At 38.2% G+C, this 13,117-nt stretch overlaps 1 protein-coding gene across 2 annotated transcripts in view; it reads left to right on the top strand.

Moving 5' to 3' along the window:
• TBC1D14 (TBC1 domain family member 14) overlaps nt 1-13,117 on the top strand; it is a 65,115-nt gene that overhangs the window by 19,109 nt on the left and 32,889 nt on the right. For both annotated transcript variants that reach the window (XR_014954698.1, XM_021550777.4), the window contains exon 3: nt 2,505-2,625. Coding sequence is in view for 1 of the 2 variants with exons in the window: in XM_021550777.4 (XP_021406452.3) it covers nt 2,505-2,625 (121 nt within the window). In the remaining variant the exon portion in view is untranslated. The remainder of the gene's footprint in view (nt 1-2,504; nt 2,626-13,117) is intronic.

The raw sequence follows: 13,117 nt of genomic DNA, 5'->3' as shown, positions 1-13,117 counted from the left end.
GTTATTCTGATTTTTGGCTGCTGATAACGTTAAGCCTTTGGGGGATTTTGAGACTTTCTTGAGTTTGTAATGAGTGTGGACACCAACCAAACACTGGGATTTAGGCCCAGACAGAGGGTGGAGGAAAAGGACACTACAGAATGCAATTTATATATTGACCAGGCCTGCTGCTTTCAATTCAATATTATATATATATATTATATATATATTAAATTAAAACTGGACTGGAAATCCCTGACATAGTACAAAGGGAGGAAGAGATGCCTGGTGCCCTAGAATGTAGGGATAGAGGAGAGTGAGCTGAACAAGTGCTGTGCCATCTGCTAGATAAGCTGTAGAACAGATTATTTATTGTGATGCTGCTGCTAAAGGGAAAGGATTGTGGAATTGAATTGAGAGGAAGCGTGTGAGATTGGCTTTTCAGATTTGGTTCATTTTACACAGGCACTTGCAGCAGAGAGCTGTTACAATTTATCATTCCAATTCATCTTTACTTTGCTGTGAGGGTAAAGACCTACTGCTGTTCTAAAAATCCCTCAGAGGAGACTGAAGGAGTTGTTGCTTGCATATACACTTGTGCTAGGAACCTCTAATGTGGATAGAGACAGAGAGAAAATTGCCTTTAATTTTTGTGGTTTTGCAGTGCTAATGAAGTGTGATAAAAGCCTTTTACTTGCAAAAAGATTTGAATGTGCACAGGGCTGTCACAAAGATGTGCCTCCTTGCAGTGCTCTTCCAGTGGTCCTGATGCTAGAAGTTCTTATTCTCTGAAGATGGTTTGGAATCTGGATTTTGCTTGCTTCTGAAGTAGTAACAACCTGAAAAAAAAAAAAAAAACCTTTTGCAAGAGCAGCCAGTCTGTTTGGCATTGTGTATCCTTTGTATATGCAGTAGATTTTATTATATTATTTTTGCCATGCTTTCCTTTTTATTCTTAGATACAATTTAGCACTTGCCTGATCCATCCTCTTGGGCTTTAGTTGCCTTACAATCTCTGCATAGCTGAAAGGGATTTGGATTGGAGAAGTACAGTTACTGCTTAGCTTTGGCATCAGGTGTAATTGACTTGCATGATTTCTGTACATAAACACTTTGTCCTTATCTTTTGATATGATAATCTGTTCTTGGTTTGAATTTCAAGGTAACTGTACCCTTGTGATAGAGAAGTATGTGATGATTTGTATAAATATATGCATACTTAAGGATGGCAGTGCATACTATTAACCTTATGTTTCAGCACACTTTTGATGTTATAACCTTAATTGTTTTTCACATAGGAAACATATCTCTTGTATTCCAGCAATGTTGGTGTAGCTGTGGTATTTTTCATGGTATCTGATACAAAGTGGCCCAGAAAAACAACTTTTTAGTACCTAGGTTGTTCCTGTTCCAGAGATGTATTGAGCCTTTCTAGAATGTGAAACTCAATATACTCAAGTTTTATTTCTCAAACAATCACATTTTTTATGTAAGAAATAATCTGTACTTGGTGGACCAACACACAGGCCACTAAGGTGGTAACTGTAAGGAAAAACAGTAAAGTCAGAATGGAAGCATCTGTGATGTGAAGGTGCTGGAGCTGCCTTACTGATTGCAGTAGGAAAAATGCTTTTGTCTCAATGGATTTTTTTCTTTTGAATGAGGGAGCAAAAAAATAGTCAGTTTCCAGAAAAACCTGTCTTGAGGTGAGTAAATAACAGAACTAACCTGGACATATTTGAATATGTGATAAACTGGACAGTAGGACAAAAGAAAATTTTTTACTTTAATAATGCAGGCATGCTGTAGGAGAAGAACATCTGTGCTCTTGGAGGAGCTGAGTGCTATTGAAATAATGAAAATCATGTGCCCAGTTTTGGAAAAAGTAGTTGTGGTGTGAAGATGGAAGTCTGGCAAATTGCTTTATGATTAAAAACTAACACTGTCAATAAAACTAATCTATTTTTCAGTGGCTTTGTGTCTAGTTTTATAATTGTTCCTACAGTGTTTAAGCTAAGTATTAGATATTTCAGAGAGACTTCAGAATTAATGTGTTTTGATAGCTGCTTTTAAGCTTATTTAGAAAAATAATCTCTAGTGAAAGCAGATTGAATACAGTGAAAGGGTACTATGTCTCCAAGGTTTTTGTGATTTTTTGATAGTAATGTGTTGTAACAGGTGGGTAAAGAATGTTTGTGCAGCAAAAGGTTTAATGTCTTAGGTGTTTTTAAAAGAGTGAGGCTGAATGATTTCCAGGAATACTAAAGAAAGATGTCCACTTTTAGAAGGTTGGAAAATGAACTTTTTTTAATATACTAAAAGTTATAATTTAACAAAGTCCATTGCCTGGCATGGTGATAATACTGCATGATTTACCTTTTGAAGCTAGGAAACAGTGTCTGTCAGCACAACCACAAGAGGAGTTGGAATATATCATTAGGATACATAAGGTTAGCAAACGTTCATCCTTCTTTTTATTATAATTAATCAACCATTTTTCTTAATAAAACTTTTTTTTTTTTTAGAAATTTGTTTACCAGAAAGCAGAGTGCAAGACTGGAAAAACAAAATGATGTGCGATGGAAGTTGTTTGGAAAAGTACCTCTTGGAGAAAACTTACAGAAAGACCCAAAGAAAATGCAAAAGGTATTTTTTTAATTCTGTGTTAGGATTAATGGTGAATGAGAAGCCAGTTAAGTTTATGATCTATATATAGGACTGTGCAGCCTGTTTGTTTGAGTTACACACAATTTCAGTACCAGAAAAGGCTCTTTGTTGAAATTTTACGTCCGTTACAACAGTGCTGTTCAGAAGAATGTGTTCCACTTGGTCATTACACTGAGTACGTGAGGCATGAAGAGCCTCCCTTAGTGTCATAAGAGAATAAAAAACCTAAGTGAAACTCTCTTTTTTCCACCATTGTTGAAAGCAACATTTCAGAGAACTGGTTCTACTACAGATGAACCCAAGTTCTTGGCTAGTGAATCAAATTATTTGCCTTTCCAGTGGGGAAAATCTTGTGAAATCCAGCTGTGTGGTCATGAGCTGCTCTTTCAGTGACAGGAAAACAGCCTCTTTCAATCTGTCTGACTTGATCTGGGATTTTTGGACTGCATGTAGCTTTTTTATGTTTGGAGCTTTTTCTGTATTTTAGTTGTCACTTCCTTGTTCAAACAACTGTGGGAATTGTAATGTTTGCATGAAAAGAGACCATGTAGTAAAACTTCAAAACCAGCTGCTGAAATGCATATGCTGATTTGAAGGATTGTGCTGCTTAATTCAGGGTAAAGTATTCTGGAAATCCACATGTCATGACTGTTCTTAGCTGTAGTTAGGCTGCTAAGATGAAATTGAGGCAGCTTTTTGAACTTGTCACTGTACTCAACAATTCAGACTTTATCTACAGCTTGTCTTGACACAGTTAGTAGTTCTAAAGTATTCACCAAAGGTTTTTGATTACAAAATTGAAGAGGTTTAATAAGTGCAGTACCTTGACATTTAGCAGTATATTTTATTGTAGTGCATGTTCTTTAATAAATGGGTAGATAATTTATCAACATTTTATGGTCGTTGCTTATATATACTGTGAATATTTTTCTTTTACATCCAAACTGTCTTACATTACAGCTTTCAATGGTCTTATTAAATTTGTTACAAAACAGTCAGTATTAAATTATTATGTGGTATGGCATCCAACCATTAGTGACTTTTTGGCAAAATTGCAGCCTAAAACAATTGTCTCCAGTGCCTCCAGGGTAACAATAACTAATCCTTCCTAAATGATTTGGTGCTTTTTGAAGTTATTTTTGACATGTAGACTTTGAGTCATGAGTAGAGCTGTAAGTCATTAATTGAGTCTCAGCGTTGTCTAAAAGCACAGCCTGATTTAGGTGACCCCTCACCAAAACAATGGTCAGACAGGCTTTTTGAGCACATGAGCCTTTCTCAAGCCCTGTAAAAACTCTTCTGACAGCACTCACTTGTTCAACAAGTGTAGATACAATATAGCATCATACTGTAACTTAACAATATAGGAATTAAAATCACTCCAGCTAAGATGTTGCTTGTCCTGTTTTTAATGCTGAAAATATATGTGAATATTAGTCTTCTGAGAAAGAAACAATACTGGTATATGCTCAGGCTGGGTTGTTTTACTGGGTCACTGAGAACTTTTGTATAGTTTTTATCCAGTTAAATGTTTTGAAACTTCGAAGCTGTCAGGATGAGTAATCTTGGAGAAGCTGGAAGTGCATTTGCAATGAGGTTTGCATGATTAATTTTTTTATATCAGTTCTCTTCAGGAATTCTGCTTGAGCAGAACTGGTTATGCCAGTTGCTTTTGCAATTGGTGTTTGAAAATGCACTAAGTCAGTCAGATGACGGAACTTCACCAAGAATAACCACTGAAGTTAAGTTCTCTCCCAGTAGACTATAGAACTGAACTAAACTTTGCAGCCACTGTTTCTCTTAGAAACTCAGTTCAACCTTGGCAAGCACAGAAGTATATGTAAATACCATTTATTTGGAACTACTTTTCACCCTATAGTTTTGTTAGTGAATACTCTTCAAAAGAAATTCCTTTAAAAATTCAAGAAGACTTAGCCCAGCATATCATTTGGTTGTTTCTCTCATATGATTTGTCTTCACAGATTGTTTGCATGTGGCCAGTCAAGATTTTGTGTATTAAAAGAATAGGACATATAGAGGAAAGCCAGATTTTGGCTATATCCTGGAAACATTTTGTAGCTTTCTTCTCCAGTGAAATTAAATAGCTTTTTTTTAATATAGTGTATTTATTTTAATTTTCTTTTCTATAATAGCAAAATCAATTTTTAATCAGCAAGCTTTGGGTTTTTTTCCCTTCCAAGTGTGCTTTGATCCTATGAGGGTTGTGCAATTTAGCTGTCACTATATTAATTCCAATAAGAGTTCAATGGAATATCTTTATTTTTTTTAAGTTTCAATATTGGTAAAATTCAGCACATAAAACATTTGAGGCCTTTCAATTACAATCTTTACTCAAAAATTCAGGTCTGAATGTTTTATGATCTCATTTGCTGACATTCTGTGTTGGAATATTTAAAAATTAATGGCAGTTCCTTAATAATTAAAAATAAGTGTGATTTTTAACTTGGGGATTGTAATTTTCTAAAATATTTTTCTGTAATAATTAGGATATGGTTATATGTGGGGGGGGTCAACATTCCAGTCAATTAAAATCAGTTGTACTGAAGAGGCTCACTCTGCAGCACATGACAAAGTGAAAATTAGCTCTTGAAACAGGAAAATAAATTACTTGACTCACAGGTGATACTTTGTTATGGGATGAACAGTAAAGCTTATAACATTACTGTAGGAAAAACTTCAACTTAAAATTCAACTTAAGTTGAATTGAGTTAATTTTAATTCAATTAAATTTTCACTTGATTTAAGCTATAATCCTGGTTGATGAAGTAAAGTGATTTTGTCAAAGTCTGTTTTCTAGCTTGGATCTGTTAGATAGAAAAGAATTTCAAAGCAACAGCACCCTGCAAGAAATACGGAAAGAGTTTACTACAAGCCAGGCTTTAAGCAGACAGTGACAAACTCTCCCATTACAAGCAGTGTGTTTTCTTCAGGTTAAAAAAAGCCCAAAGCAGAGCAGAGTCCCCAGGCTGCTGGTGCGTGGAGGCTCTGGTGCACCATGTGCGGGTGGAAGCTGTGCAGCCTGGGGAGCTGTTGCCCCTGTTCCGCATCCACATCTGCAGCCTCTGCTGATGGCCAGCAGTGGCTAAAAATACAGAGCTTTTCTGAGCATTTGCCTGAGCCTGCTTTGCTGCATTCCCATGGACCCTGCGGGGCTTTGGAGGGGAAGTGGCTGGTTCAAGCTGGCAGCTGGCTGTGGCAGGAACCAGAGCTACAGCTCCTGATAGAGCACTGTCTCCTCTTTGTACAGACTTTGTCTTTGGGTAGCCTGGGTCAGTAAGTCATGGTGACTGATGGCTAGAGCTGCCAATAAGGGTGAATGTTTGCACATAGACTTCACTGCCACTTTGAAGCTAGAAGCTGTGAGAAGCTGTGTAGTGCATTTTTTGTGTTCTGCATGAGAAGTCTGAGGGTGTTAATGAGTCACTTCCCATGTTCTCCACTGTTGGGTTCATTTCTATTTGTCAGCCTTCAGAAAGGCAGGATTTAGATCTGTGTGGCAGAGTTCCTTTTTTTTAACAGGAAGCAAGTGCAGTGTAAGAAGGTATAGTTAGAAAGTTAGTCTAATCTATGCCTATTATTGTTACATTCTCTGGAAGTAAAGGTGTAAATCACTTCCACTTAATAATTATAACCAAAAACTTACAAGTTGCCTTAATGCACAGCTCTTTCATGTCTTTCCTTCTGATCCAGTTATAAATACCTTTATTTTATTGTAATCATATGTGAAGGGCATCTAACTTCTGTGTAGGTAAATTTAAATAAGTAAAAAAAAAAAAAGAAAGAAACCTATTATGTTGATAATGTCCTAAAAAGTCTTTTCTTTTTCCCCAATAAGAACATAATAGATAAATAGATCATTCAGCAATTCTAGTAGGCTGTATTAATCTACAAAGACTGTGTTGCCCTTGTCCTGTCTTGAAAATCACCTGCCTAAAACAAAAATACTCTCATATTTAAACAGGTAAATCAAGAGTAGTAGCTTCCATTCACAGTAAATGAAAGGGTTTTAATACTATGTCAGGATGATTGTTCCTGAGTATTTTAATAATGAAATCATTTAATATGATCCAATCAGGTATCATAATCTATCAGAGTGTAGCTGACAAAGTGCTGATTTTGATGCTGTTGGAACTTCTTCCCATATGTTAAAAACATGTGAAAGTACAGAATATGTTACACGCATCAGACTAATAGAAAACAGTAAGCTTTGAGTATTGGTTTAAATAGCTATGACAAGCTGCAAAGTGGAAAGGAAGTGAGGGTTTTTTTCCATGTTTTTCCAGATTTAAAACTTTTATTTTAGCTTTCTCATTCTCTAAAATGCCTAGTAAATTGTGGGGATCAAAAGCTGTGGAAGATGGAGGGATCCTAAAGAGGTATAGCAGGCAGTGTTGGAGCATAAGTATCTGCTTTCATGAGTGAAGATACTGAATAGAAGTATAAGCTTGGTTAGCTGGTACTGCAGTTACAATGTCAGCTGCTGGTCTCTGCTACAGGGTCTGTTTCAATGCTGGTGGTATGTTTTGGGGGATGTGCAGTAACTTTGAAGTCGTTCTCTTTGTCTCAATAGGGACAGTTATTTTGTAGCCCAGGTTGATAATTAGCATTAACCGGCATATGAATGCTGATAGCACAAATTTATTTTTAAATGCAAGAAGCTGCAAATTCATGGAAAAATGATCAACTTTTGAGTATCAAGTACACAACTCTTTCTAACCCCAAAATTTCAGTTCTAGAGATTATAACTATTAATGACCGCTGATACATCAATGGAAGTTTGTTCTCATTTGTGTTAAGTAAGAATCCATCATGCAGCTGGTATTTGTGTCTTCCAGTGGTAATAGAAGGATACTTAAACACTTACTTCTTTGTGTAGTTAGAAAACTTTTTTCCATGTAGTAACCTTCCACTGGCAACACACAGGAGGCTCTCAGATTCCCCCTCCCCCCATGAGTTTTTGAATGAAAATAGATGTCTGTAGAGAGCAAACCTGGAAATAACGCCACGTGCCCCTAAATATTGTGTTGGAACTGCCTATTCTAACTGGAGACTGGAACATTTCCATTGCTGACATGTAAAATTGAGAAAGCTTTGCTAGACTTCATTGTGCTAATTATGTGTTAAGCAGAAGCAAGCTCCCGAGAAACTTGACCCAAAGGTTTTCTTAGTCTGTCTTCCAGTTTATACATCCAGTTATACATCTTCCAGTTTATTTTATCTAAAATTAAAGAATGGGGGTAGATACAGGTTTTGAAAGGCTAACTCTTACTGTGCTCACTAGCAGCAATAAACAAAACTGATGTTCTTTAGCTCTGCAAAATCAATTGAGGTACTGTGTGTTACTGGAAACCCTGAAGATATAGATGTAAGGATTTTGAAAAGTTAGATTTTTTCTTTTTTTCTTTGCTTTTTCCTGAAGTGTCTTTCTGAAGGAAGAGTAGCCAATTTTATGTTCTAATTCTCCTTCTTTCTCTGAGGATTCTTTGTCCTATTTTTTACCTTGATTTTATTACAAATTTTTCATGCCTCTTAGTATTTTCACACAATTTTCTTGTGCTCTATTGAGAAGTGTCACTTGAGCCTGACAAAGTTCAGTGGAAACAGCTTCATTACTATTAAAGCCTGAAAATAGTCATCACTTTAAGCCACACTATGAATGTATATTGCCCTCCTTCAAATATTATATTTGTGTGTAGCTTTAAAAAACTACAATTTTTTCTTGTCAAGACTGAAACTTTAAATTGTGAAGATGATTGTATTCAAGAATATCTACATTTTGATATAGGTTTGGGTTTTTCTGTAAAATTAAACAGAGAATACACAAGGATCTGGTCAAGTGATGAGAGAAAATATGGTCCACACTTATCAGTATGAGTGCAAACAAAGCTTTTATAAGGTATGTGAGAAACTGGCACCAGTAATGGCTTCAAAGTTAATTTCAGGGATCAGAGAAGCAAACATGAGTGGAAAAAAACACTCAGAGGTTTTAATGCAGGAGACTTATTTCCTTATTTTTCTGTAATTTCCAAGGGTAGACAAGCATCAAACTTGAAAAAGTCTGAAGCTCTTAAAGATATCTGAGTCTTGATGAAGCAGAAGGGAAGTTAGCAGATTTGAAAACAGGGAGAAGTAGAATATAGCCGAAAGTATCAAGTGAAGTGCCTTTCCCTACACTAGTATGGTGTACGTGCTGGAGTCATGGAGCTAGATGCAAGTGTGCATATACTTACCTACAAAGACAACTGTTTGTAAACAAAACAGTGACTGCGTGCCGTGGAATAGCATAAAATACAAGTTGTCATGCATTCAAAGTAGGTGGCATTCCTGGGTGACTTTTGTATGGTGTTGAAAATTACAAGTTTTGGTATTTGCAACTGATTTTAGAATTTTCAAGATGAAATGTGATATTCCTGTGGCTCTTTTCCTCTGTATCCTGGACTTAACCTGGTTTTTTGGCCATTTCAGAGTGGTGTTAGCATTAGGTTGATGTGGCATGGAGACCTTTTATTTTAGCGTCTCAGAATGAGGGAGACAGTTCTGACATGATCTTCAGCCACAGTAAGAAGTGTTGAGACTAGATAGGAAAGGTAGGTTTTCTTCTGTAGCATCAGCACTAATGTGAAATATCAGAAGAAAAAGTTGCTGAGAGGTTATTTGGAGAAGGGTGTGATGCTGAGACTACACAGATAATTTAGGTGGAGAAATCAGTGAGTAGGCATACAGATGAAGTACAGTTACATTTTTACATGAAGTCCATATCCAGTGGAATTGCAGTCCCTGGAAGTAATGTTTGTGGGATATGCTGAAAGCAGGTGTTTATTGCATTTTGTTCTGGCAGATGCTCACAATAAAATAGCAGTAAAATAAAACAACCATTTAGCTTGTATTTTCTTGCTCAGACATTTCCCAGATGTTTGTCCTGCTGGAGGCCTTTCTTGCAGATGTTTCCATTTGATTAACACTGCAGTGTACCAGATAGTGTCAGTACCTAGGGAAAGTGTGCACATGTTTGTATGTGCAGATTAAACTGTGTCCTTTGCAGTATTCTAAGTGTGTCCTTTGCAGTATTCTAAGCAGGAGGGTGTTGTTTTTTTGTTGTTACTGTGACTCATGTTGGAGTCACTCCTAACATTGCACTGCACAATCTGATTGAAGGTCCCACTTTTACCAGTAAAAAGCTGTTCTTAAGCAACATGGTTCATGGTATGCTTTGTCTCTGATTACTTCAATTATTTTCCTTCCTTTTAAATTTTTTTAATTAAGCATGTCATTCTATATAGCCAAAACCCACTTAAATTATTTACATATAGCGCAAACGAAATGTGAACCCTGAGGGGTGAGAACCATCTGATACATAGAGGCAACAGACTTCAGAACAGCAAGCTGTTACTCTTTCTTGGAAGAACTTACCTGGCCTTGTCTATGCTTAGGTTTTAAATGTTCCTTAATCCAAATCTTGTTCAAAATATGATGTTACGAAAATATGTATATGGAAAATTGTTAAAATAGTCCAGTGGCTGGAACACAGGACTGCAAAACAGAGTATTATGTGGCTTCTCACTCTTTTCCTTTGCTCGTAACTTTCTGTAAGATGTATGGATTATTTTGTTAATTTAACTTTAGTGTGATTGTGTGGGATCACATCAGTTGCCAGCCCAGGTTGTGCATCCTCTGTAGTCTGAAAAGTAGCTGCTTCCCAGGGGAAAAGAGGAAAATTTCAGAGCACTTGAAATTATGCCTAAAATTTTTTTCCTCACAGCCTGGCCACAGTATCTTATCTTTTACATTGCTTAGGTATTCCTAATTTGTAAAGTATGGAACAGGAGAATACTGTGGTACTAAAGATGAGAAAGATGTCCTGGTGGAAGATAAAGCTTCATATATATGTTATTAACATCAAGTTCTGTCATCTCATTGCTATCTTCTGCTCAAATACTTTCTTTAATGTTAGAGGGTTAAACATGTATGTATACACATACAGCCGTGTAAAGCAAGTAGGGCTGATGGTTTTTGAACCATTAATTATTTGTAGATCTTGGCAGATCATTAAAGTGTACAGATTGAGCATGCAATTCTGATTTCTCAGATTGTTAGATCAGTAACTAATAAATTAATTTCATTTCTTAATAGTTCTGTAGTGGTTTTAAAGTTTTTTATATAACTCACTAAGAAACTGTTTGACAGTGTAATATCTGAACTCAGAAGTATGTATTCTCCATTAAGTTTTGAAGGATAGTCTCATAATCTGATCTTTTCCTGAGGTTTCAGTCTCCTTAAATTCTCTTTGATTATTGTATATATAAGGGTCTTTATTAAAATTATTACTTTATGGCCCAGTGCCACATGAACAATCAGATCTGAGTTTTCCAACCCAAAGATCATCACAAATTTCATGATCTGGTAATCCTGCTGCATATTCATTTCCTTTTCCTTTCATGTTTACATTGCCCCACAGCAGGCATTGCAGAGTAACCAAACTAGTGGAACAGAACAAAAGGTGTGTTTTTGGTGGTGTCATTTCCCCAGTCCAGCATATTGAAAGTCACATGGCTGTGTGATGGTGGCACAGAAATGGTGTAAGGGGGGTGAGGGGCAGTGAAGTGCTGGGTGTGCACCAGCTGAAATTTCTCTGGTAAACTATTTCATTTAGAAAAGGCAAGAGATTTCACATGGACATGCATTAGACAGTCATGAAACAGTGGAAGGGGACCTTGAAGCACTGTTGAGGTAGTGGTAAGTCTTAAAAACCAGGAAAAAATAGCTTTCTTTTTACTTGTGCAATTCTAGTCCAGTTCTTAATTCATATGCTGGGTGAGACCAGTGGAAAAAAATAAAATGTAATTAAATCTTGTGCATAACCTGTTTAAGTAGTCTCAGGTACTGTTGTAAATGCAGCAACCTAAAAATAGTGACTGCTATCAAATGTAACATGTGGCCAGCTGTGGTTTGAGTTACAGGGAGTACTTAGCTTTTTACCCTGTGTTGCCAGGCATCCCTCTCTCTGAGTCACTGCTTTGCAGACGAGCTGCAATATAATTCTGTTTTCAGTGTGAAAGCACAGACATCTGCTGCAGGAATACCACTACCCACCCAAGGGTGCTCTTCCTCAGGAGCTGCTTTTTGCCTGTGTTAATAGCTATAACTTTACATGAATGGTTTTTTTATATGTGTGATAACTTTGTTTCAGATAATTCGTTGGAGAAAGCATTAGCACTGGAGCCTGTAGTGTTTTGCTGAGCTGTGTTGACTTGTGCTCTGACATGAGATGTTTGGATGGCAGGTGTCTGTAACTAATTGGCATTGGTGGGATTGGAGCCGAGAAACTTTTAAACAGTGAGCTGTTCTGTATCTGGCATCGTATTGCTGCATCTGTGAAATAGATGTGAAGTCACAGGTTGAAAACAATAGCTGATATAACACCCAGAAATTGTGAAAAAACAGTTTAACTTCTGCAAAGCCACCCTTTGAAAGCAGAATACTTAAGTGACTGCTTGTTTTCAGATCAGTCCTTGCTGATCATTTTGGGATTGAGGATCATGAGCAATTCACCCTAGTAGCTGCAAACCACAGTCAGCGATACTTAAGAATATGAAGTCCTTAGTGCAGAGCTGAGAAAATGGCAACACTTGCAGGTCAATAGATAATATTTTAAAGTGCAAGTCTACCAAAGATGAAGCCACAGCAACTTGGCTCTCTAGTGAGTTAAATAACGGAGCCTTTGGACAAAGAAAAATCAAGGTTGATATTTTGTCTGGATTGCAGCAAAATATTTAGCAAGAGGTAATGTGGGAGTTGTCCTAACTGTAGAAGAGATTTATATATCTATATCTTACAGCTGTCAGAGGTGGACAAAGCATGAGTGGTACTGAAAAGGTGTTTGTGCTGTAGGAAGTACTGCAGCACAACGATGCTGCTATTCCTTGGCACTGATGTAGGGGTGGTGAGTTTTAGCTGCTCTTGCACTTCGGACAGGTACCGAGGCTGTCTCAGCAAGGCACAGCAGCGGGACTCGGTACAAGCAAACGCCTGGCTTGGAGCCAGGGACGCAGGGAGGGGAAGCGGCAGTGTGGGAAACCAGCGGAGAGAGATGTCAGTGTTTGAGGAATGCAGCTGCCTCCTAAAGCAGCGCCCGTAACGCCGAGCTGACAAAGACTGCGGCTAACGCAGACGAGCTTGTGCGAGGCTCGAGCTGTCCGTCACGGACCCGGATCTGCACCGGGCAGGGCTGGGCGGCCCGGGGGGCGGGCAGCGTGTGCCAGGCGGTGCCGTGCGTGCCCAGGCAGCGCTGGGCGCGGCGGAGAGAAGCGATGGTGTGCGGCGGCTCCGCGGGTGATTAGCGCGGCTGGCGGGGCGGGGCGGCCCGGCCGGCCCCACCCGCGGGAGGCGGCCCGGGCGGGGCGGGCGGCCCGCGAGGCCGTGCGGGCCCGGGCGGCGGGAGCCAGGCCCGCGG

The sequence above is a fragment of the Lonchura striata genome, chromosome 4, assembly GCF_050655825.1.
Source record: "Lonchura striata isolate lonStrDom1 chromosome 4, ASM5065582v1, whole genome shotgun sequence".
NCBI classification, from domain to species: Eukaryota; Metazoa; Chordata; class Aves; order Passeriformes; family Estrildidae; genus Lonchura; species Lonchura striata.
The sequence above is the reverse complement of the archived record's forward strand: the minus strand, read 5'-3'. Positions and strand labels throughout refer to the sequence as shown.